Source organism: Patiria miniata, unplaced genomic scaffold (assembly GCF_015706575.1).
Source record: "Patiria miniata isolate m_02_andy unplaced genomic scaffold, ASM1570657v1 HiC_scaffold_19, whole genome shotgun sequence".
Taxonomy (NCBI): domain Eukaryota; kingdom Metazoa; phylum Echinodermata; class Asteroidea; order Valvatida; family Asterinidae; genus Patiria; species Patiria miniata.
The window spans coordinates 11846252-11870197 of record NW_024037057.1 but is presented as its reverse complement, the minus strand read 5'-3'; the positions used below and the strand labels follow the sequence as shown (position 1 = coordinate 11870197).

Sequence of the window (23946 nt, the reverse complement as noted above, 5' to 3'; positions counted from 1 at the left end):
CACATGTACATTTGAAAGAGCATCTGTCCTACTCATAAACACAGTTAGGAACTTATTTTTCTCGGATGGCAGGGTGGCAGTAGCTTTCCTGATGCAACTACTCACCCTTGCAAATGCATTCCCCTGCTTTCTGTCTCTATGACGCAACAAACAGTGGGTACCAGTACCCACAGAGATGTTGGTAGCCGTCTCCGATCCCCACGAAAGCAACCAACAGTGGGTACCAGTACGCACATCGATCTAGAGATGTTGGCATAGCCATATATCTCCTCAAGGAAGCAACCCACAGTAGGTACCAGTATCCACATCCAGAGATGTTGGTAGCTGTCTCTCTCCAAGGAGGCAGCCAACAGCAGGTACCAGTAGCAACGTCCAAAAAATGATGGTAGCCTAATTCTCTCCCTAAGAAAGCAACCGATATTGGGTACCAGAACCCTCATCCAGAGATGTTGGTAGCCATCTTTCCTCAAGTAAGCAACCAAGAGTGGGTACCGGTAACCATGTCCAGAGATGTTGGTAGCCATCTCTCAAGGAAGCAGCAAACATGCAGTGGGTACCAGAATCCACATCCAGCCTTCCTAAAGGAGAGATGGCTGCCAACACCTCAGGATGTGGGCACCAGTACCCACATCCTGAGATGTTGGGAACCATATTTCCTCATTGAAGCAGCGAACAGTGGTGCCTGTACCTAGAGGAGAGATGGCTGCCAACATCTCAGGATGTGGGCACCAGTACCCACATCCCGAGATGTTGGCAGCCATCTCTCCTCAGTGAAGCAGCCAACAGTGGTGCCTGTACCCACATCCAGAGATGTTGGTAGCAATCTCTCAAGGAAGCAACAAACAGTGGGTACCGGTTACAACACATAATGAGATGTTGGTAGCCATCTCTCCTTAAGGAAGCAACAAACAGTGGGCACCGGTACCCACATACCCAGCGATGTAGGTAGCCATCTCTCCTCAAGGAAGCAACAAACAGTGGGTACCAGTACCCACATCCTGAGATGTTGGCAGCCATCTCTCCTCAAGGAAGCAACAAACAGTGGGTACCGGTTACAACACATCCAGCGATGAAGGTAGCCATCTCTCCTCAAGGAAGCAACAAACAGTGGGTACCGGTTACAACACATCCAGCGATGAAGGTAGCCATCTCTCCTCAAGGAAGCAACAAACAGTGGGTACCGGTACCCACATCCTGAGATGTTGGTAGCCATCTCTCCTCAAGGAAGCAACAATTAACAGTGGGTACTACCCACATCCAGAGATGTTAGCGACATGTTACTCCTTAAGGTAGCAACAAACAGTGGGTACCAGTACCCACATTCGGAGATGTGGCTAGCCATCTCTCCCCAAGGAAGCAACAAACAGTGGGTACCAGTACCCACATCCAGCGGTGTAGGTAGCCATCTCTCCTCAAGGAAGAAACAAACAGTGGGTACTGGTACCCACATCCAGGGATGTTAGTGGCCGTCTCTCCCCAAGGAAGCAACAGTGGGTACCGGTACCCACAACCAGAGATGTTGGTAGCCGCCTCTCCCTAAGGAAGCCGCTAATAGTGGCTACCAGAGCCCACATCCGGTATATTGTTAGCCATCCATCGCTCCCCGACGAAGCAAAGCTATCGGTACCCACATCCAGAGATAGTCGTTTCAGTTTTTCCTTTCATCTCACCTTCTCCCTTAAAATTAATTAACTAAGAGTAATTTGTCCTTATCGATGAAGACTAGTGCATACTGCTTGTCAATACACTGAATAAGCCCTTTCCTTATCTTCTAATTCCAAAATCATTTTCTCATCGTCAACATAACTGCCCATGGTTGTACAATTACGTTACAACACATGTCTCAAATGAACTTACAGTGTGTTCATTAACTACCTTTCAATGTACTGTTTGTTGTATACATGAACATCAGTTTTCTTTACTACTTCCTACATGGACAGGAACTCTGGCAGAGAGAACAGCAGACGCATTTATTACATCTGCATTGTCCAGCACACAGACCATCACAGTTGGCATCGGAACGAACAGGCTGTACTCCCATTTCAGGTAACCAGAGTTGGGACAGAAATGCTGCTCTCATACAGGTAACTTTCCCGTCCTGAATGTCCAAAACCAGCTGTTTGAAGGTCTGGCTTGAAGTTGGGGTATGTCCTATGGATGGAGCTGGGTATAGAAGCGCCACGCCAGGTTTTCCGTCCACAGCACATTTTCCAATCTCCTGCCAGTAGTCAGTGATATTACTCGAGAGTCCCCAATGGAGAATATATCTCACATCTGGTACTTCGATCCCCATAGCGAAGGGCATCGTCGCTACAATACAGCGAAGATTACTGTCAATTGTGAACCTGTCCACTACTCTCTCCTGACATCCCATCGTCATGCCGCATTGATACATTTCGACAATGAGGTCGGAGGGTTTTTTAGATCCAGGAGTAACCCAAGCCCTCTGCCCAAGTGAGGCCATCATGTAGCCCCAGATCCTAGTAACTGTGTTGATGTGTCTACAAAAAAAAGTGAAAAGGGAAGAGTGTGTAATTAAATAATATTCACGCCACTGTCATTATAAAATGGGGTCAAGTAGGTATATGTATAAAGGGAAACACAGATTGTGTTCAATGTGCAACACTTTTCAGTTTCGACTGAATTTTTAAAATTACAGATCAAGTTCGCAGTAAACTCCTGTTCAGGGTTGTACATGTAGAATGTCAAGCACCGGAGATGAACAGGTAGAGCTAGACAAAGCAATGACAGATGTGTCATGAGTCTCACACCAACATGCAGTTGTAGAGATTTTCAAAGAATGAGACCTGTAGTACATCAACAGTTTGGCTACCAATCACAGTGAATACTGGCTGCTTTATTTTCACAACATTCACATTTTTACATACGTACATACATACCTGCAATACATGATCGCCTTGGGTGCCTTGGTACCTTGTTGTTGCAATTCCTCCACATAGTCCTGCAGCCACTTCGGCACATTGCCACCTTCCTGACCCGGCTTGTTCCTCTCAACAAACTTGAGGAATACGTTGGGTCTGTGAAGACATAAGTCATAAAAAGTAAGTAATGTCTGTAACAAGCCAATGTGGCACATCATTAGGAATACGAGACTAAGTTTAGTTATCTTCCCCCTGGACTGGATGTTAGTCATTCGCAGGTTACTCCAATGCCGGTACCCACTGATAAACATTTGTGGAGAAAAGCAAGTTGGGATGAGGTCGCTTGCCCAAGGACACAACGTATGACAAACGGCTGGATTCGGACCGCTGATCCTCTGATCATGAATGCTAACCACTAGGCCACACTCCCCCACTTGTTATGGGATTATGGAGCACAGTAAAAAGTTATGGAGTACAGTATAACGTGAAATGTAATTCTCTTTTGAATCTATTTTCCAAAAGAAAAACACAGTATAAAGTATGTATGCATGTATTTGTGGTATATAGTATCATTATAATACCACAGAAGTTGTTATATACAATTAACAGATGTTTAGTTTAAATAAACTACACAGGTGTAATGTACCTATTTGTTATTTGTATTGAGTGCAGGTTCATGTGGGCTATATGAATATATCGTGGGATATATGTAAAAAAAAAACACACAATGGTATTAAATGGAACAATTAAATATAACCAACAATATATGCCTAGAACACAAATACAATTTAGAACAAAAATACAATGTAGAACAAAAAATATAACTAAATAAAGCACACTGACCACCTTTTTTTCTGGCTAAAGGGACAGAAAGAAATTACCCACCCATCCGATGCGTTCTTATAAGTATAATTTAGTAATGAATAGGAGACATATTTTTCCATGGTCTATAATTAATCATTTGTGCACCACTTACCTGTCTGGGTTTTGGGCAACAGTTGTGGTATCTTTGGGATTAAGATGTAGAATCTTCAGAACGTTGCTTCGTTGTTCTGCTGGTAATGTTGCCGTCATAACTAATGTTGGAACATCTGTCAGTATCCCACGAAGTTCTTCAACGTAGTTGTAGTTGTATATGCCACTGTCTGGTTCGCTGTAACGTTCAACATATATATGAAGTATAAAATACAATCTGTAACGGTTTGTGGTTATAGTCTTTTTTTTAATTCAGTACGGGAACGTGAATTAGAAAGGATACACTTTATATGGGTATATCCTACGAGATATGAAAAAAAAACACAGTCATGTAGGATATCTTCATTTAACAAGCAATATATCTTTACTTTTATCAAATTACTTTATTTTTACTTAATCTGTACTTTAATTTATTTCAATCTGGTGTGCAGTAGTAAGTGTTGTTTTGAGGTTTAACTCTACAAGCAGAAACCACAAAAGAAAGACAAAATGATAATTATGAAGCACCAAAAGAAAAATAACTCAGGCGCTAATTGATATTATGTAACCTTAACAGTACCACAAAGAACATGTACAAGGTGAGTACTATAAATCAAATGAGATAACATGTCCGTAATCTTCACTGTTGTTATATCTACACGTATCTCCGATCAAGATTGAAACATTTTTTTTGGTATCAGCTTTGTGTTTTGAATATGAACAACAAGTGAACTCTTCTCCCCCTGAAACATTGACGGCGATTTGTGTCTGTTTGCCTCTGCACGTTGTCGTTTATTCATGGAGAAAGGATTGTGTTCACCAAAACGAAGTTATCACGAATACTGAAAAATTCAGTAGCATGGTCTGAAAATGCATGCATGTGATGACTCAGTCGGCCCTGGATTTGTCATTGTTTTCCGTTCAGGCCTTACCCCTCTTGAGCAATGCAGTGACCTTCATCGAAGGCAAGGAGGCAAACGTGCTTCCTATATGTTCTCAACAACTGTCTCCATGGTTGGTCATCATCTAGTAAGGCCTCTGGTGATGCAAAAACGAGGGAGGCGCCCTTCTGCATAATTGCTGAGAGAAAAAAACCCGAAAAGCATACAATAGGCACCTGCTAAATAGGTATCCAATAAACAGAAGTTTACTCTTTAAGGTTTGCGGTAACACCACGTGGAAAATCTCTGCTGAGAAGATGTGTGGTTCTGGAGTTAACAGAGCTCCCAGCCTACACAAAGCAGGATGGATAGAGTGTGGATTTTTAAACAACTTGATACAGCTATGATTTGACTGTGGGTGATTGATAAGCCAGCTGTGCCTACTTCTTGCCTGTTTTTGATTGATGAGTAACTTTGACTAGTCACTATGCCTGCTTGAAATATGATCTGATTGTTGGTGTCTAGCCTGTGTAAAATGCATGACAGGTAAAAAAGATTTATCTTTTTGACTGCCTGTGACTTTTCAAACAGAAGGAGAGTTTTAAGGAAAGGTCAGAATACCAGTTTTTTCCTCGTCTTTCATCTCTGGCAAAATGCAACAAGTGTTTATGCCTGCATTGAACCATCTGTTTGCTTGCTCCGTCATCAGCGCCCTCAGCGGTGATATCACAATTGCAGTATGATTCCTGCCCTCTGGAGTCAGCTACGGGGTAAGTTAAAAAGAAAGTGACCGAGTTACCAAAACAATATCAAACAAAATATGTCCCACTCAATTTAACAAAACATAACATAGAAATACAGTACAGATTGCATTGTGTCGTTACTGTGAAATGTCATTTGCAAATACTTTAGTAATTTGAATACTCTAATCACAAGTTCGCTCCATTTTAACAGGAAAAACACAACATTTAAGCGCCACTACTAATACATGTCATCATTTGTTTAAAGGAGGTTTTTCTTCAATACTGTGCACCTCAGAGGGAAGTCAAGTTACATAACTATGAGGCTAAAGACTAGACTGGTAGGCTACATGTCCAACCATGGTCCAACGGTTTGAAAAGACAGACCTTTTCATTAATCTGAAGGCTGACTATAGATACGTATTTAGAAATGGAGACCTAGCTAGCCGTACCAGACATGGCAGATATTTCTTTTGGCACAGCTAATTGTTGCAGTACTGGAGGGTTGTCGGCTTGGCTGTTTCAGGTGCCAGTCTAATTTCTTTAGTATTGTATGCTGACAATACCTTAAGTTTTGGGACTCATGGATACACAGTATTGAGAGTCCCAATTGTTTGGACTCAATTAATGTAACCAGAAATTAAACCCGGCCGACGCCCGTGTAAAGAATGAACACGTAAAATGCTTATTGGAGTTTAATCCACGATCCAGGTATTATGGGGCAGTGTGTGGAGGGAGTCACATGTGCAAATATTTTTTCCCTTCGAAACCACTTATTTGATTCGATTGTCATGCAGGATTTCATTAATCGGAGTATTTCACGTGACGTCACAGGTCAGTGGTCACCCACGTGCCCACCATTTTTGGACGCCTACGGTTGCAGACTAGTCAATAATGAACTGTCCTAGGCCTAAACCCCATTGATGAAAATAGTACATATTTTCAGAAATTCAGAAAACAATACAAACAATAATCCAATTAGGTGTTTGAGACATATCAAATGAAGGCTTCTTTCATCATCTTGCATTTTTGTTGTTGAATGTTTGGGGGTAAGCCGATGACGTATTGGAGACTCGTTTGAAATGCCACCAGAAGATGTACTTTATGCATAATCGCAACGTGACCCACGATCGATCGAGCACGCCATCGTCCAAAATGGCGGTGCTTGTTCCCTTCCCCTGAAAATATCACGTTGATGCAAAACCTCAGTATCATTATCAGTCTGTTTTGAACATTGGAAATGTCATTGAATATCAGTTTCAGATCGTAACTTTAATAAATAGATACGGTAAAGGTCATGCAGAAATAAGTTGCGCCCAAAATTACATACCTTCACGTTGGTTCTAAATATTCGGTGTATATTTGACCGTAAACTGGTCCCCGTTTATGTTAAGCTCTTTTACCGGCACAGCACTGAACATGTTCAGTGAGTTAATTTTGGACTGTGCAACGAATCTTCGTCTGGTTCCATGCTTTGTTGTGACTTCCTATTCACGTACGAGATGGCAATCCGGCAGACCTAATACAATTTCGGACTTCCCATAAACAAAATGTTCCAAAGCAACGAATCGGAAAACAAATGATAAATGCCGGATATGAACGGAAACAAATGCGGCACCGGTTTACGGCTATTTAAACACTTCGTTTATGCCAGTGTTGTCTTACCTTATCGTGAATGAGAGGCATCAAAGCAAAGATGGCACTCCTTTCTGACCCCGTTGGCAATATGGCAAGGACATCCTTCTTTTTCAGTAGGAGCTGTATGACATTTTTCTGTCTTTCCCGAAGTTTGAAGTCGAATTTGATTGGTAGGGCATCGATGATTCCGTCCAAGTCATCCATTTTAAACACAGACTTATATCAAGTGTTGCGAAAATGAATAACAAACTGACTGTGGCAAAAACGCTATTCCCGTACTGTCCTCTGTCTGCTCTATCACATACACTGTAGTGTATGTTGTTTGTTTCAGACCGAACGTCTCACCTAACAGAACGTCTCACCTAATTGTATTAAAACGAGGTAATGGCGCGACTTTCCTCACAGTGCACATGCACTTAATGTGTATGCGTGCGTGACTGGGCGGAGCTTTAGTCCAGTGAGCTGAGCTGCTAACATCATTGGTTAAAAAAGCCTCATGGGTGTAGCGCAGCACCCATGCGTGTTTGTACGTGCTGTGTTTACGTGGAGTCATATAAAGAGAAGATCGGACCCTCCACAGAAAAAGTGAAACAGAAAGTAGCTGTCCGTGTGCAAGGGCGCCACCACGCTCCTGATAGGTAGAAAGCTGATTTATTTTTGTCATTCTGTAAACTTATTGCGCAAAGCAACCAAAAACAAAGTATTTGCTAAATCATGCAGCATATAACATCTTTTAAAAACAAGTTTTTCCCTGAAACCTGCTTTCTTAAAAGGCGTTTTGTATCCCAATTCGGGCATTTCACAATGCAGTGCGCCACCAAGAGTTTGACACGGAGAGTTCATTTCTCCTAGTGCATTTTGGGAGATGGTCGACAAATTCGCAGCGCGGGACATTTGAAATTGTTATTTTGTTTCGGGTCAGTAGTTTCGTAAGCGAATAATTCGGGTATTAATTTGCCTTTTTCTTTTCTTTGTATCAATATGGTGTTTTTAGTAAGTCGGCAGAACGCTTCACCCAAATTCATAACCAATTAGCTAAAGTTGTTGAATGACACTCATTCCAATGGGCTTTGTTTTGTCAACCGTAAATTTGGAAAACTGACTCTCCATGGCAAACTCTTGGTGGCGCACTGCATTGTGAATCGCCCGAATTAAGCACATTCCAGGATGTAATTTCCCTTTAAATTCAAGTTTTGGGATTAACCAAAGAAGAGTGCTTTCAGCCATCTTCGAGAAAATAATGGCGAACCTGCAATCTGTGTGTATGGGGGTCGGGGGGATACATGTCCCCCCCCCCCCCCCCCGCCAACTGCCACCTCCTCTTCCTTCTCAGAAAGAAAGTTCGGTTTGTTGGACTCTTCACTTATAAGCTTACATTTGCACCATCGCCGTCACTCGCTGAGGTCCCTGTAAATGACAATTTGGGAATTATTTTGGTTAAATGGTAATGAACTTCAAACCAAGGATTCCTCAAAATAACAATGAAGCTCGGAAGGCGAAAGAAATGACAGCTTTGGAGGTGAAATAACATCCCCGAAGAATATCCTGTGAAAAACCAACGCATTCATGCAGGGACTGAAAAACCCAACCCACTCCATGTGAATCAAAGCAGGAATGAAATCCGGCTGGACCATGCATACAACTCTCAAAGTTTCTGGTCAGTGACCCAGAATTGAACCAGGTTCCTTGCACTTTTGAGGGTCAATATTGAAACTTAATTTGGGCAACTGACATGCATTCCGCCACCAAGAGTTTGCCATATGTAGAGTCCATTTTTTCACGTTTACGGTTAGTCTGGTTCCCAGACCAAAAGACTCTGACTATTCCCGATGAATCTTAGATCCGGTGTAGCGTGAATTTAGGTTTCTATGAAATTCAGACTCATTGGTAATACCACGCATGCGTAAATATGATAATTAGGAGAGTGACCGGTCACATGAGAAGAATTAACCAATAATAGGGAAAAGGGGTCCGATTTTCATAGGAGTCGGATTTTCATGTGACACCGGTACCCTCCGGTAATACATTGTATTACAACTTATGTCACGTGACTAAAACGGGAGGAATTCCTCCTTTTTCCGAAAATTTCCGAAGTTTGCCGAATTCGTTTCGTCGACAATCGGATAGCGCCCGAGTATTTCCAAATACATATAGGTTTGATTAACTGCTAATTGCTTATTAATTTTTTTTTAAATGAGTTGATAATTAATATTCATTGCTTTCATTTAGAAAACTTTAAATTTAACGACGATTTTGTGCATCAAATACTTGGATCTTATGGGCGAACTTTTTGCTGCGTCATGTACCATTTTGAATTTGACGACCGTTACTGAGATTTTCCAAAACTCGGTCTTCATTCCGCTCCGCCTGCTAACAGTGCTAAATGGGTGCCTAATTTTGAAGATTCCAGATCAACATTAGTCAATGTTATCTTACAGAAACATCAAACTGTATAATTATCATAACTGTATGATATTACGAAGCAAGTGAATTACTTTAAAAAATGATCACATCGAACATTAAAAGCTAAAAGTGATAAAGCGAAATTGGAAACGAAGCCGAGCTTTGAAAAAGGGCCATCAATGTCGTCATGTTTATTTTTAGCCACGGAGGCTGCCTGACAAATTTAGATTCATCAGGAATAGTCAGAATCTTTTGGTCTGGGAACCAGACTAGTACGTTTACGGTCGACAAAACATGGCCCATTATAAATGAGTGTCAATAGACGACTACTCAGCTAATTTGTTATAGATCCGTAAAGAGTGTTTCCGCAACCTTATAAAAACGCTATATTTATATCTATACTACAATTCAAGGAATCTCTGTCTGTCTGTCCGTCTGTCTGTCTATGTCTGTCCGCCGATTATCTCCAGAGCCGGGCACCGTATGACGTTGAAAATCGGCGGGTGTATTGCTCGGGGCAACATAATGTGCAGTGCCAAGTTTGAAGTGGTTTGGATGAGCGGTTTTCGAAAAAGCTGCAAAACAGCAGTATTTTCGGAGGCAAACGTGGCAGCTTAGAACATAACACCACGCACTGCCGTTCTTTTCAATTGTTTACGTCATGTATAAGCTAAAGCGCGCGTGCTCAATATGACGCAAACAATGCAAAAAGGACGGACACGCGCACGTGCAGTGGTGTAGGGCGACACATTGTCCAGTACGGGTGAATAGCACTGCATACCATGTTTTCGTATGTACACGGGCACATTATTTTTGCAGTCGACAGAGCGACCATTGTAGGTGGTCGAACTTCAAACTTGGCACAAACTTTGACGTAAGTGTGCGTTCAACCTGTGAAAACAACACCATTGAATCGCGTGAGTTGTTTGCACGAGCAGTTCTCCAAACCTCTGCAAGTATGCAACCTATACCAGCGGCAAAGCAATTTGCGCTTCCCGAACATGCACATTTTAGACGGGCACTGCACTAGTGTAAAACAAATACATTAACATGAACACCAAACATTGAGCCGTACATGTCATATCGACACAGCTACGAAACATACTAGGGTCGAGTTTATTGAGGCCAAGTACGAGTGAACTTCGCGCTTAGTGAACCATGACCTTTCAGACACAGTGTAGGTGCATTGGCCCACAGTCGGCTAGTCTGTATTTCACTGGCTAGTGCATAAGCTCCCGTTGTACAAGCTACTAGGAAATGGATCTTCCAAAGCCAGTCCGTTTGAAAGATTTTGAACCATTCGCACGGCGATCTTTGCCGGCAACAGTCTATGAATACTACAGGAGCGGCGCCTATCCCGAGCAGACACTGAGGGATAATGAACACGCGTTCCAAAGGTAGGCCTTACAGAAATAAAATTACAGCCTCATGACACACACTTCACATGCATGTGCATATGCATGTTGTTATTACCGGTGTCATATGAAATTTGACTCCTATGAAATCTGGTATCTTTACCTTATTGGACTCTGACCCTCGATGTGATGTGTAATGAAATACAACCAGTGAGTCGAGTCCGCATTTCGTAGGAGTTCGCATTCATGCAATCCAAATTACAGGGCCTATGTGCTGTATGCATGTGTCAAGCATCCATTGTGGACACGACGGTGTTATAATCACCTTTAGACCGCACTACTCGATCAATGCATATGAACGTGTGTACCTGTTACAGGGTGTAAAAACCAAAGGTTATCCCAGAATGTATGATTCACTTGTGAGCATGCATTTTCCATATATTTGCTTTCCGCGATTTGTATTGATTCGTACATCGCACTCAGCCATATCAGTCACGGATGACTAAAATAGCACCATTAATTCAAAACAGTCTGCCATGCTGTAGCCTTGATTGCAAGGCTGTGTTTGTGTATACCACTTGCCACAGCGGCTCCACACACACCCGGCGAAAGGGAACGTTGAACAATAGAGGACAATAATAGGTCCCAAATTCCTGAATGTCCCCAATTTGGCGATCGTGTACAAAACATATTGGAAGTCTTCCTAAAAAGTTAACAAGCAAAAGAGGGACAATTGGGGTCCCCAATTGCAGGCAAATACACACTTGTGTGGTTTTGTAATTTACTGCCTTATGGAGACGTGTGTATAGTAGGGAACAAAATATTGTAAAGGTATCCACAAGGCAATTTCTATAGGTGAAAACGTCTCCACAAGGAGTTCGCAAATAGAATTTACTCAACAACTAGGAATTTCCAAGGTGTGTCACAAATTGAAGTAATTTATGTGAGAGACAACGGATCCGAATTTCAGCACGCGGAAGTGAATTCTTGTTAAAACAGGAGCATTTTGAAACCAAATTTTCAACTCAATGTTTGTACACGAGAACAAAGAGATGTCTACACAAGGATACAAATTCTAGTATGTGGGATCATGTAAAAAAAAAAGAGATAGCCTATACGGGCTGTTAACCATAAAGTCACCGACCGCTGTATTACTACTCCAAGAACACAACAATGAATTTGTAAAGAAAGACATCGATTTTCATTGACATGTTTTTTTATGAACAAAATTGAAATGGCAAGAAAAGACATTTTATACCATTTCTTTTTGAGAAAAAAAAAACCTTTCGTATGCTTTAAGAAGGTTCTTTTATTTATTTATTTTTTGAACAATGGGTGTGGTTGAGGCTGGTTTTCTCCCTACATTCCAATGTCTGAGCAATTTGGAAACAACGCGAAGCTTCACTTGTTTGGACAGCTCGAAATAGCCTGTGAGCCATCCGGTCATGAACTCACCATGCGCATTGAAAGCTATAGACCAATCAGGGCAGCCTATCACATCCATGGATGCCCCTTCCATGGCGAAAGCATTTTGCGAGCTATAGTTCAGATACCGTCGATGGGTGGTTGCTTGGTATAGACCTTTCATTTGTTTGTAAATTGGCGCTGTTTTTGTATGGGCTGCCGCAAGCGCATAAATTGAAGCCGTGGTTGGCAACATATTTTGCCAAGAAAAGTCCCCATAACGCCCTCAATACATATTAAAAAAGCATGTTTAGGAATTATGTTGTAGCTTTGTTGAAAATGAAGTTGTATTTCCAACAATCAAACAATATTTTGGTTATCTGTAATAACTCCTCTTATTTTTGCAGTGTTGGATCTTCCATAGTTTTGAAACCCGTGGTTGGCAAAATGTGCAGTTTGCCAACCGAGCGTAGAAAGGTCTATAGTGTGCGCAATGGTTTCTCCATTGAACGGAGCTTCAAGTGTTCACGTGCCCGCATAGGCCTAAGTGGAATCCGGCCATCAGAATTACAAGACAGTACTGCGGTGGTGTTACTCTCGCGAATGCTGCGCGCGTAAAGACGAGGCGCGCGCGCATTTTGGTATCCCTATTGGTCGAATTATTGCAGTGTATACTAACTGAGCGCGACTTGCGCTGCATGGTGCCCGATACCGCAGAAAATGGCTGCTGCCGGATTTTTGTCTATACGTAGCCTACGTGTACAAATGTTTCGGGAGGTCAAAACAATATGTTGTTAATTTGAACTGTTAATAACATCTAACGAAGTCCGTAATATTGTTTCCCATAACGTCAAAGACAGCAGAACCCACGGCCTCATTTGTGTGATAACCCCGTCAGTGCCCGTGCAAAGCAGAAATATCTGACAGGCAGATCCGGTATATATCTTCTTCTTTTTTTAGTAGGTCTAGGCCTATATCTTGTTGGTGATCGTTTCTGTAGATACCGACTGAGGCCTGGCCCCCTTCGTGATGTGTCCATTCGGGACTTCCGAACCACCTTGCTGGGCCATGAAATTGCCTTCCCTGTTGCCATAGCACCGACTGCGTTGCACCGCTTAGCACACAGTGATGGAGAGCTGGCAACAGTCCGAGGTATGTAAACGGCCCATGTAATGGAATTTGTATTAACGTAGTCCTTGAAAGTACACCAGCGTGTCGTAGCCTATTTAACCCTTGTTTCAATGTTCATTTGTTGATACCTTTTTGGTTTTCATCCTAATGGGCATTTTCATATTCATAAGCAAAACTGTGATGCCATTTAAGGCAGAAACCTCAATGTTACAGCTGTGTCTGACCTACTATTTCGTCAGACCGCGGCTACGCGGTCCTATTTCTTCGCATTTACCTTCAATTTGTGTGTGGCAACGTGCGCGCGTATGCAAGCGTTACCTGCGCAGATAAAGGAGGGTCGAGGATTTGCCAGAATTTGGTATTTTTCGCTGTTGTAAATTTCCTTTCTTTGGTGATTTAAGTTGTTTCAGTACATGACAGTAAGATAAGCAAATGAGCAAAGTTTTCTCATAATTCGGGCGATTCACATTGCAGTGCGCCACCAAGAGTTTGCCATGGAGAGTCAACTTTTCAAGTTTACGGTCGACAAAATATGGCCCATTTGAATGAGAGTCAGTAGACAACTTGAGTTAGTATGTTATAGATAGGGGCTTAGCGTTCTGCCGTCTTACAAAAATCACCATATTGATACAAAGAATATCAAAGGGCAAACATATGCTCGAATCATACGCTTACGAAACTACTGACCGGAAAAAAACCGAACAATTTCGAATGTCCCACGCTGCGAATTTGTCGACCATCTCCCACAAGGCACTGGGGAAAATGAACTCTCCGTGGCAAACTATTGGTGGCGCTCTGCATTGTGAATCGCCCGAATTGTTTTCAATGAGCAAATATTGGGTTCACAATGTGAAAAAAGAACTTCGGGTTGGCTGAGCCTTATGTATCCCATATGGGGCCATTTATCCCATATGGGGCCATGTGGGTTAGGCCATATGGGATCTACATGGGCATATGGGTATCAGATCGGGGAAAAAACGTGGTGGCGAAGTCCTATGATTAAAAACAACAATGACACCCTCTGAGATAGGTATATATAAGGTTTGTGTATGGTTCGATCTAGCTGCAACCTCCATGGGAACTGGTATGGTATTGAGCACCTATACGTCTACCCCTATGGAGGACGTGGCCGCAGCGGCGTCTCCAAATAGCCTGCTCTGGGCTCAACTCACTGCCTACACGGACGAAGAAGCAGTGCGCCGGATGATAAGGAAGGCAGAGCAGAACGGCTTCAAAGCCATCGTTGTCTCGCTGGATGCGAAGATGTCCAAGAGGAAAGCGGGGGCAGATTTGATTCCGCCCCACGTCAAGTAAGGATTAAGTATCATCTCATAAAATATCCGAAATCAAAAGAATAGACTGATCTTTGTTGTTGTTGTTGAACCATTAAAGCCAGACTTGAGCACACAGTCGTGAATTTATATACGCCTGAGGACAATGCTTTGTGCTTCCCCTTGTCCTTGTAATATAACACTCTGCCATAGACTAAGCACATAACCGTATTAAATCCAGGACGTTTTCAACAAAAGACCCGACGCTCGATGACTGAAAAGATCTCTTGTTCCCCTGTATCTGTCCTCTATCGTAAAGACATGTCATGTACACCAATATTGGTGAATTGGGGAGTTATAAACACCCATTATAATTAAAATTCAATGAGCCTACTACATAACTTTTTCTGGATTCTCATTAAGATGACTCCTTACAGGGGAAAAACAGTGGTAATAAAAGGGTAGCTTTTGTACTAGTATCGGCTATATATGCGAATGTATTGTTCACTATGAATACAGGGCGAGTCAAAAAAGCGGAACCCAAACCCCCCAAATTATATTTCATATTTAAGAAAGTATGTAGCACCAAAAATAATAATGACTGGAAAGCCAATTTCATAACCTACTTTTAGATGAAAAAAATACTGAAATTGCTCAATCCGTTCAGAGAATATCAACATTTAAACACAATGACCTCAAAACGTGTCTCGTCCAAAAATGCAGTTTCAAGAATCGTCGTCACAATTGTCTTCAAACATCACCAGCGATAAAACCTGAGTTAAAAAGTTAAAAATATGCAACAGAGTCCTTTTGAAGGCCCGTCTTTTTAAAAAAAAAAGTGGATTTTATAAATCATATTGTTTGCCTAACCAGGGTTGTTTATAAAGATATTGTGTACCATAGTTGTTGACAGTTGTTGAAACAAGTATTCTGTGTCATTTTCTTTGTTGCTCCAAACAGTCAAACCGCCCCCCCCCCCCTATTTTTTTTTTTTTTTTTTGGACGAGACAGGTCTTAGGGTCATTGCGTTTAAATGGTGCTATTGTTTGAACGGATTAAGCAACTTCAGTATTTTTCCATCAAAAAGTAGCTAATGAAATTGGCTTTCAAGTCATTATTAGTTTTGGTACTACATATAAAAAAAAAAAATGGGGGGGGGGGTTGGGTTCTGCTTTTTTGACTCGCCCTGTATTTTGTTTTGGTTCTGTGCTGGCATTTTTGATATGAAAGTATATGTTCATACCTCAATCAAAACGAATTTCTGTCAAATTAAATTTCATACAAAGTGTACAAGTTTGACTGTATACATATATTATTACTGTGTAAAGTTTGGAAAAAAATAGACTCGGTTAAGATTATGTTATTACAACTCACGTAGCTATGAAATTATTTGATATCGATGCCCATGCAGATGGAGACATGTTACAAGAGCTCCAACTAAGAAAAAAAACACAACTTTTTTACACGGATGAGAACCGTTTTTAATGAATTCAGATTCTTTCCAGTACGGTTCGTAAATGTAGCACATAACTGTATCATAAATCATTTCTGCAAATTGACAGATTCGCAAATTTTGAAGGAGCACGCAGTCAGTCGTTCACAACTGTTGAAAGGAACGCTAACCCTAAGCTGACTTGGGATGAGATTGACTGGTTGAGCAACCTGACAACACTGCCGATCGTACTGAAGGGGGTCATGTCAGGTTGGTGTTGCTCCCATAATTGTGAAATTCATTGGAGTCCTCATTCCTCACAGGTGCAGCACTGTATAAAAAGCATTCTTTTGTCCTCACAAATTCACACGAGTCCTCTCAAGATCAGCACAAGTCAGCCAGTCCCATAAATCAGTCATAAGTTATTGAAATGAACTGTAGCAAAAGCATTCCATTCTCCTCAAATGTCCCCACGAGTTCTCACAAGTTCAAAACACGTAATCCGTCTCAAGTTGAAGTTACAAGTTATTCAATTCAACTGTATCAAAATAATTACTTTGTCTTTGTCCTCAAAAGTTCCCACGAGTCCTCACAAGTTCCACACTGGTCATCCTTTCACAAGTCGTCACAACTTATTCAAATGAACTGTATTAACAGAATTCCTTTGTCTTTGTCGTCACAAGTCACCAAGAGTCGTCACAAGTTTGACACAAGTTATCAAGTCCCAAATATCATTCATAAGTCATTGATATGAACTGTATCAATAGTAGCCACGAGTCCTCACAAGTTCAACACTGGACATCCAGCTCCCGTTTAGTGATTCAAATGAGCTATATCGAATTACGTTGTCCTCACAAGTTATCACAGTCCTCATACAAGTTCAACACACGTCATCCAGCCCCAAGTCAGTTATAAGTTATTGAAATAAACTGTATCAAAAGCATTCCATTGTCGTAACAATTCCCCACGAGTCCTCACAAGTTCAACACAGGTCACCCAGTCTCGAGTAAGTCACAACTTATTCAAATGAACTGTATCAAAAGTATTCATTAGTCATTGTTCATCACCCGTTAACGGAGTTTTGGTCTACTTAAGTAGACGGATTTGTGATAATCTCTAACACAACACTGGTATATAGTTGTTTTTTATGGGGGGCATAGTGTTTATCTATTTTTTTTTCTATTTGTGGCTTGGTGTACACTACAAAAACACACAACGATTTAACTAACCAACAACAGTACAACATGATATAGAAATGGATCTACTATAGGCTTGGGATAAACAAAAGGGGGTTCTCCAAAAACAGTTTGCAGAGGTACCAAAGTTTGACCCAAGCTAAGTATTTTCCAGTATATATCAATCTGACCAGGTCTCCCATACTGTGGGCAGTGTGGGGGAGTGTTGCCTAGTGGTTAGGGTTCGAGACTCGCGATAAGAGGGTCAGGGGTTCGAATCAAGCTACTGGATATATGTTGTGTCCTTGGGCAAGCCACTTCATTCCCAATTGCCTCTCCCTACTCATGAGTATAAATGGGTACCGGCATTGTTTATACGTCGGTGAAGGGCAAAACCTAATATTGGTTTTTACTATTTTTTTCCCGTTATTATTTATATACAGGACTGACTGCGCGTAAAGCTATGAAACACAGAGTGGCCGGACTTTGGGTCTCTAATCATGGTGGGCGTTCTCTAGATGGCTCTTTAGCAACGGTAGGCATAATATTTACAAAAATCTATATATTAATCAAAACAATTATGGCGGCCTGACGCTGAGATTTTAACAAGATCTTCTTCCGAGGCAAAACGACGGCGGTACAAGAAACAAACATGTAGGGACTCTCAAGCATGCAGGGTTTTGAGGAGAAACACATGACAGAAGAGGTATTTAATAAGGGGACAGACCAATGTGGGTGAAGAACAAAAGGGAAAGGAGTAGAAGAACAAACAGATTAAATAGGGGACAGACCAAGGAAGCAAGTTTCCCTTCCATGGGCTACTCTACTGTGTCGAGGTAGAAGCAAACGCTGGGAACGAAGTTGTCATATTGGAAATAGAGTTGTCTGCAACTTATCGTGGATATTGAAAATCATATAGAATTAGTTTGCTTTTTATGCATTTTGTTCTTTGCCAATAATAACACCACTTAAAACCCTTACAAAAGAAGAGTGTTCAAAACCTAACCTGGTGTCGTTTCAGCTATTCGAGAAAACAGTGAAAAACCATGCAAAACTTTTTGATCACGAAATACGATTTCGTCCATAGCACTCTATCTTTTCCAAATTAAGTCAATTAACTGATAGTTGGAAATCACCTACGTTTCTTATCATCGACGGCAAGCCAGACGGAATAATTTCACGGGATTTTTAGTACCAGTACGTATGATCTTTAGTCCAAGTAAGCTTTTCAATAATAATTTGGTAGACTACTTTGGGGATAAATGCAAATCACCCTGTAAGCATTTAATGAGAGGAATTATTGTCGCGTTGACGATGGCCATTTTGCAGATAGACGTGTTATCCGAAGTGGTCGAGGCAGCCCGTGGCTCCAACATGGAGGTGTACCTCGACGGTGGCGTACGGACAGGCAACGATGTGCTGAAGGCTTTGGCCATGGGAGCAAGAGCTGTCTTCATCGGTCGACCAGTGCTCTGGGGACTCGCCTATAATGTAATTTCTCGGACTTTTTTTATTCACAAGTTGTGGTACAACTGACAACATTACTTTATTACGCGAATTAAAGTAGGCCTGTACAAATACAACGCATCCTCGATAACCAGGCCTGGGCCGTCTCATAAAAATACAATGCTCTATGCACGGGCGTGTAGACTTCGTAACATTTTCCCATTTATGCATTTTCCTTACGCACTGAATATTCATGTTGGATACAGAGTCAACTTTGTTAGCCAATAGTAAAGCGCGTTCAGGACGGCACAGCGCTCTGCCTTGTTATGTGGTATCCGGTTCGTAAGTGACTGCGTCATACACGCGCACGCACCACTGATTACTAGCGCCTATTGGCTAAACCCGCCACTTTTCACTACTTCCGGCTCCAACTATTCCAATGATTTTAAATGCTACTCCGTGTGTAGTGGGCGTGGTTTTAGTTGAAATGACGTCACACTTACGAACTCGATTGGACGTCCACATACTGCGAAATTCAGGGATATACCCACAACTCTCCAATGAAGGTGCTTGAGACACAAGTCACATTAAAGCTTATTTCACCATCTTTCATTTTCTGGTTTTTTTTTTTTTTTTGGATAAAGCAATGACTTTTTTGGGAGAAAATTCCATACAAGGTAGATCATCAATGCAATGAATCATAATGTAATGTACATGCATGTACTGTACCATAATCCATCGAATACCACGCTAGACGTCCAAAATGGCGGATCGTAAACCGTCCATCACGTGATAAAGTCGTGTTGATGCCAAACCTCATTTTGGGGTTGGTGGCGCTATAATCGTGAATTATAGTGTGTTAATGTTGTATATAAGAAAATCATTCAAACAAACATCTTGGATTATTTTTCCCGCCTTAACAGGGACAAGAAGGAGTGAAGAAAGTCCTGGAGATTATAAGAGACGAATTCAGTCATGCACTGGGACTGGCAGGTAGGATTCTTTTAACAAGAAGAATATTTCGTGGTGTGCCAAGGAAAAGGACATAAGGCAGCCCAGCCACGCAAAAAGCACTTTTGGAGATAATCGAGTTGAAAGTTTTGGGCTCCCATTTCTAAATAAAAAATCACCTCAGGCTGAAATTTGGGCTCATGAAAGTCGTTAATAATTACAATAATATTGTGCATTGTTATTTCAAAATAATTTTATAATAAAGTTATTTCAATTTTTCTGCTTACGACCTTTTACCGAGAACTCCATCTGCCTTAAACGTGCGCTTAAGCGGCATGTTGAATCCTAACGTCCTTGTGCCTGGAACAAACTTGGCTGTGCCTACCCATTTAAGTGGGACGTTAGCGCACTTGGAACATATTTTAATTGTTACATTACAATTACACACTAACGACCTTTTGCTGGGAACATTGAAAAACCTCCTTACGTTTTACTGTATGACGTAGCCCTTTGCGACAAAATGTATACAAATGAAAGATATTTCCATGCTCTATAGATTACCCGAAAAATCCGAAGTTGACCTTTTGACCCTAGTAGGCCCTGATGAAGTTCTTTCACGCACCCGACAAATAGATATATTTCCATGTAAAGTGTTTGTGGTATATTTTTTTTCAATGCAGAATGTGCCAGTCTATTTGATATTTCATCGAGCACGGTGGTGAGTGATCAGCAATATACTTTAAAAATCTAATGTTTGTGGTATATTTTTATATGCAGAATGTGCCAGTCCATCTGATATCTCACAGAGTCTGGTGGTGAGGGATCCGTTCCATACTGCAAAGCTCTAATTCTTCATGTTCGCTACCAGGTAAAGAATAGCCACAACAGTGACTTTAAAGGCACATAGGATCTGGTAACATCAGTGATTACCTGTATTACGGATTTAATGAGTTACCCTTGCTAAAACTGAAATAATATTCTGTATCTTTAAAGTTATCTCCCCTGTGTTATTTTTGAGTTAAATCCTGATAAATAAGCAAAAACAAATATTTGATTTGTAATTTCTCTAATTTTTCCAGGGTTGCAATAGTTATTTACTTTGGAATGGGACAGCCAAAGAAAAAAAAATGCCCACGTTTAATTCAAAATGGATCATTTTTTTTTACAAATTTGAATTATATGCAGCTTTAGAGACACAAAAGCAACCCTAATTATGCCATTTTGTCAGAGGGTTTGTAGAAGCCGAAATAAAAAACTAATTGTTATTTTTGCAATTTTTAACATACAAAATTTAAACTTTAATAAGAGAAAAAAAGATCTAATTTGTGAAAGTAACTTAAACACTATCAATTTAGCTGTTGCTTGACACATACAAAATGTACTTATTTTATTGTTTTATTACTCCCCACTTCCATGTATGTACATTCCGGTGTCATGTGAAATTTGGATTGTCTATAAAATACGGATTTTGTTGTATTGCGCATGTTAAAGAGACCAGATATCATAGGAGTCAACATTTCATATGACACTGGCTTTTCCGACTGTGTTTTTGAGTCAGAATTTAATATCAGCGTTTTCAACATCAGTATTAAGAATATAATATATTTGAAAGATTGATCATATCATTTGCAGTTATTGGCAGTTTTTGTTTTTTTGTTATTTCCAACTGCATTATCATTCGTGGTGTATTATCTGTATATACTGTAAGGACAAAATTGCACAATTACAGTATGTAACTGTTAAAAAATAGTGTATTCTTAATGTACATTTCATAAATTTCATAATGAGCTTTTCTAAAACTTGACATGTACTTTGAAACATGTGATTAAGATTTGTTTTAAGAACTGCATCTTCTATAACACATTTACGACATCAGTGACAATTTGGAATTAGACTTTTGGAAAAGTCTTGACATTTCTGAAGAATGGTTGCGTCTCAATAGGGCTTGGGACATAAACTCTATTTTAGAAATATTTTCAGTATTCTACAACAGGAAAACCAAAATTAATACAATTTCTGCAAACTGCTTACTGACTCAATTGACCTGAAATACACAAATCAACAAAGGTCCTGCTAAGGATCGAAATGTAAAACCATCTAAATGTTGTTAATTGGTTAAAAAAAAAAAGGAGATAATAATAAAAAGAAGTAACTAAATAATTTAATAATTAAAACATTGAAAAGTAACTGTTCTTATGAATTCAACCCTGAAATAAGTTCCGTTGCCTTGCAAAATATATAGTTTGATAACTTTTACCTTTTTTGGGGGGGGGGGGGGAATAAAAAAAAAAGTATTTTGAGGAATCTTTTACCCGCAACAGTGTTTTGTTTTTCCTTCAATGTATTGAGGTGGCATTAGAGCTGTTCATTTTCGAATAATTTAGTATTTGATTATTCAAAAATACGTTTGACCGAATACTGGAATATTCAAAATCACATGCGAGCTACAACTGTATGCCCATAGAGCTGTGTTGGTGACTAGCCTGTGTAAAATACATGACAGGGAAAGGTGATTGATCTGTTTGACTGCCTGTGACTTTTTTAAAAGAAGGAGGGTTTTAGTGAAAGGTTAGAATACCAGCTTTTTCCTCGTATTTCATCTCTGGCAAAATGCAGCAGTGTTTATGCCTGCATTGAAACATCTGTTTGCTTGCTCCGTCAAATTTCTTTTGTATTGTATGCTGACAATACCTTAAGTTTTGGGACTCATGGATACACAGTATTGAGAGTCCCAATTGTTTGGACTCAATTAATTAACCCGAAATTAACCCCGACCGACGCCCGTGTAAAGATTGAACACGTAAAATGCTTATTGAAGTTTAATCCACAATCCAGGTATTATGGGGCAGTGTTTGCAGGGAGTCACATGTGCAAATATATTTTCCCCTTCGAAACCAGTTAATTGATTCGATTGTCATGCAGGATTTCATTAACCGGAGTATTTCACGTGACGTCACAGGTCAGTGGTCACCCACGCGCCCACCATTTTTGAACGCCTACGGTTGCAGGCTAGTAAATAAACTGTCATAGGCCTAAACCCCATTGATAAAAATAGTACCTTTTTCAGAAATTCAAAAAACAATACCAACACTATAATCCAAGGTGTTTGAGACATATCACATTAAGGCTTCTTTCATCAACTTACATTTTTGTTGTTGAATGTTTAAGGGTTATAAGCCGATGACTTTTTGAAGTTCCTGTTCGGAATAAACACCGGAACATGTTTGCATAATCAACATGACCCACGATCGATCGAGCATGCCATGTCCAAAATGACGGTGCTTGTGCCTTCCCCATTAAATACCACGTGGATGCCAAACTTCAATATCATTATCAGTCTGTTTTGAACTTTGGAAAATGTCACTGAATATCAGTTTCAGATCGCAACTTTAATAAATAGATACGGGAAAGGTCATGCAGAAATAAGTTGCGTCCAAAATTATATACCTTCACGTTGGTTCTAAGTATTCGGTGTATATTTGACCGTAAACTGGTCCCCGATTATGTTAAGCTCTTTTACCGGTGCGGAAGGTAATTCTGTCCCCCGGTAAAAGTGTCCGGGGGGACAGAATTACCTAGGTAAAAGTGTCCTCCCTGGCCCGTTAATTCTGTCCCCCTCCAGGTAATTCTGTCCCCTCCAGGTAATTCTGTCCCCCAGGTTTTTTTATCCCCCTCTTTTGAAACCCGGAAGGTTATTGTTTTGATGAATTCACTCTACAAGGTATACATTTTGGACTTTTAGTCTGCCCTTCATGAATATAAAAAATATTTAATTTAGTCTATTAGGTGATACGTGAACACAATGTTTCGATTCGGAGTACGGTGAAGTCTATCGCGATTCTACCGCGATAGGTCAACACAGCGGCGATGCATGGCGATGGCCCTCGTCTCATTGATAGTATGATACAACGTCTCCTTGGATTGGTCTGTGTTCCCATCATAGCGCGTAACGAAATTTCCTATTGGACGAATTTCCATTGTAGAGGGAGACGCATATGTACACATGTTATAATCACTGCCTCAAATCTTGCAGCATGTACTGGCGCGCGCGACACGCTGCTACTCTCAGTACATACTGCATGGGGCCACATTTACCAGGGGGACACTTTCACCGTTGGGCAGGGGGTCATTTTTACCTGGAGGGGGACAAATTTACCTAGGTAAAAGTGTCCCCCCGGACACATTTACCGGGTCACGAGCCGGTAAATGTGTCCGGGGGACACATTTACCAGGGGGGACAGAATTACCTGTCACACCGGCACAGCACTAAACATGTTCAGTGA

The 23946-nt window shown here is 40.8% G+C and overlaps 2 protein-coding genes across 3 annotated transcripts; one reads left to right on the top strand and one right to left on the bottom strand.

Moving 5' to 3' along the window:
* Nucleotides 1-1166: 1166 nt before the first annotated feature.
* On the bottom strand, nucleotides 1167-22286 carry LOC119725810 (ATP-dependent DNA helicase RecQ-like). 2 transcript variants are annotated; one of them, XM_038197390.1, is made up of 6 exons: nucleotides 7123-7517; nucleotides 5339-5480; nucleotides 4769-4916; nucleotides 3859-4035; nucleotides 2901-3038; nucleotides 1167-2501 (listed from the first exon to the last, which is right to left on the bottom strand). In XM_038197390.1, exons 1-6 carry the CDS (start codon nucleotides 7297-7299, stop codon nucleotides 1922-1924), a joined length of 1362 nt encoding a protein of 453 aa, XP_038053318.1. In that variant the 5' UTR covers nucleotides 7300-7517; the 3' UTR covers nucleotides 1167-1921. The 2 variants fall into 2 exon arrangements, with proteins under 2 accessions (XP_038053318.1, XP_038053320.1); XM_038197392.1 differs by lacking the exons at nucleotides 5339-5480; nucleotides 7123-7517 and adding an exon at nucleotides 22242-22286.
* Nucleotides 10546-21917, top strand: LOC119725811 (hydroxyacid oxidase 1-like). Its single transcript, XM_038197393.1, has 8 exons — nucleotides 10546-10895; nucleotides 13258-13409; nucleotides 14452-14698; nucleotides 16222-16361; nucleotides 17710-17801; nucleotides 18596-18757; nucleotides 19636-19705; nucleotides 20441-21917. Exons 1-8 carry the CDS (start codon nucleotides 10756-10758, stop codon nucleotides 20509-20511), a joined length of 1074 nt encoding a protein of 357 aa, XP_038053321.1. The 5' UTR covers nucleotides 10546-10755; the 3' UTR covers nucleotides 20512-21917.
* Nucleotides 22287-23946: the final 1660 nt, after the last annotated feature.

Coding starts and splice junctions, on each gene's coding strand:
- LOC119725811 (XM_038197393.1), top strand. CDS start 10,756: ATGGATCTTCCAAAGCCAGTCCGTTTGAAAGATTTTGAACCATTCGCA. Junction 10,896..13,257: donor AATGAACACGCGTTCCAAAG/GTAGGCCTTACA, acceptor TCGTTTCTGTAG/ATACCGACTGAGGCCTGGCC. Junction 13,410..14,451: donor AGAGCTGGCAACAGTCCGAG/GTATGTAAACGG, acceptor GGTTCGATCTAG/CTGCAACCTCCATGGGAACT.
- LOC119725810 (XM_038197390.1), bottom strand. CDS start 7,299: ATGGATGACTTGGACGGAATCATCGATGCCCTACCAATCAAATTCGAC. Junction 4,917..5,338: donor GAAAGACGAGGAAAAAACTG/GTATTCTGACCT, acceptor TTTTTCTCTCAG/CAATTATGCAGAAGGGCGCC. Junction 2,502..2,900: donor AAGGCGATCATGTATTGCAG/GTATGTATGTAC, acceptor TTTTTTTTGTAG/ACACATCAACACAGTTACTA.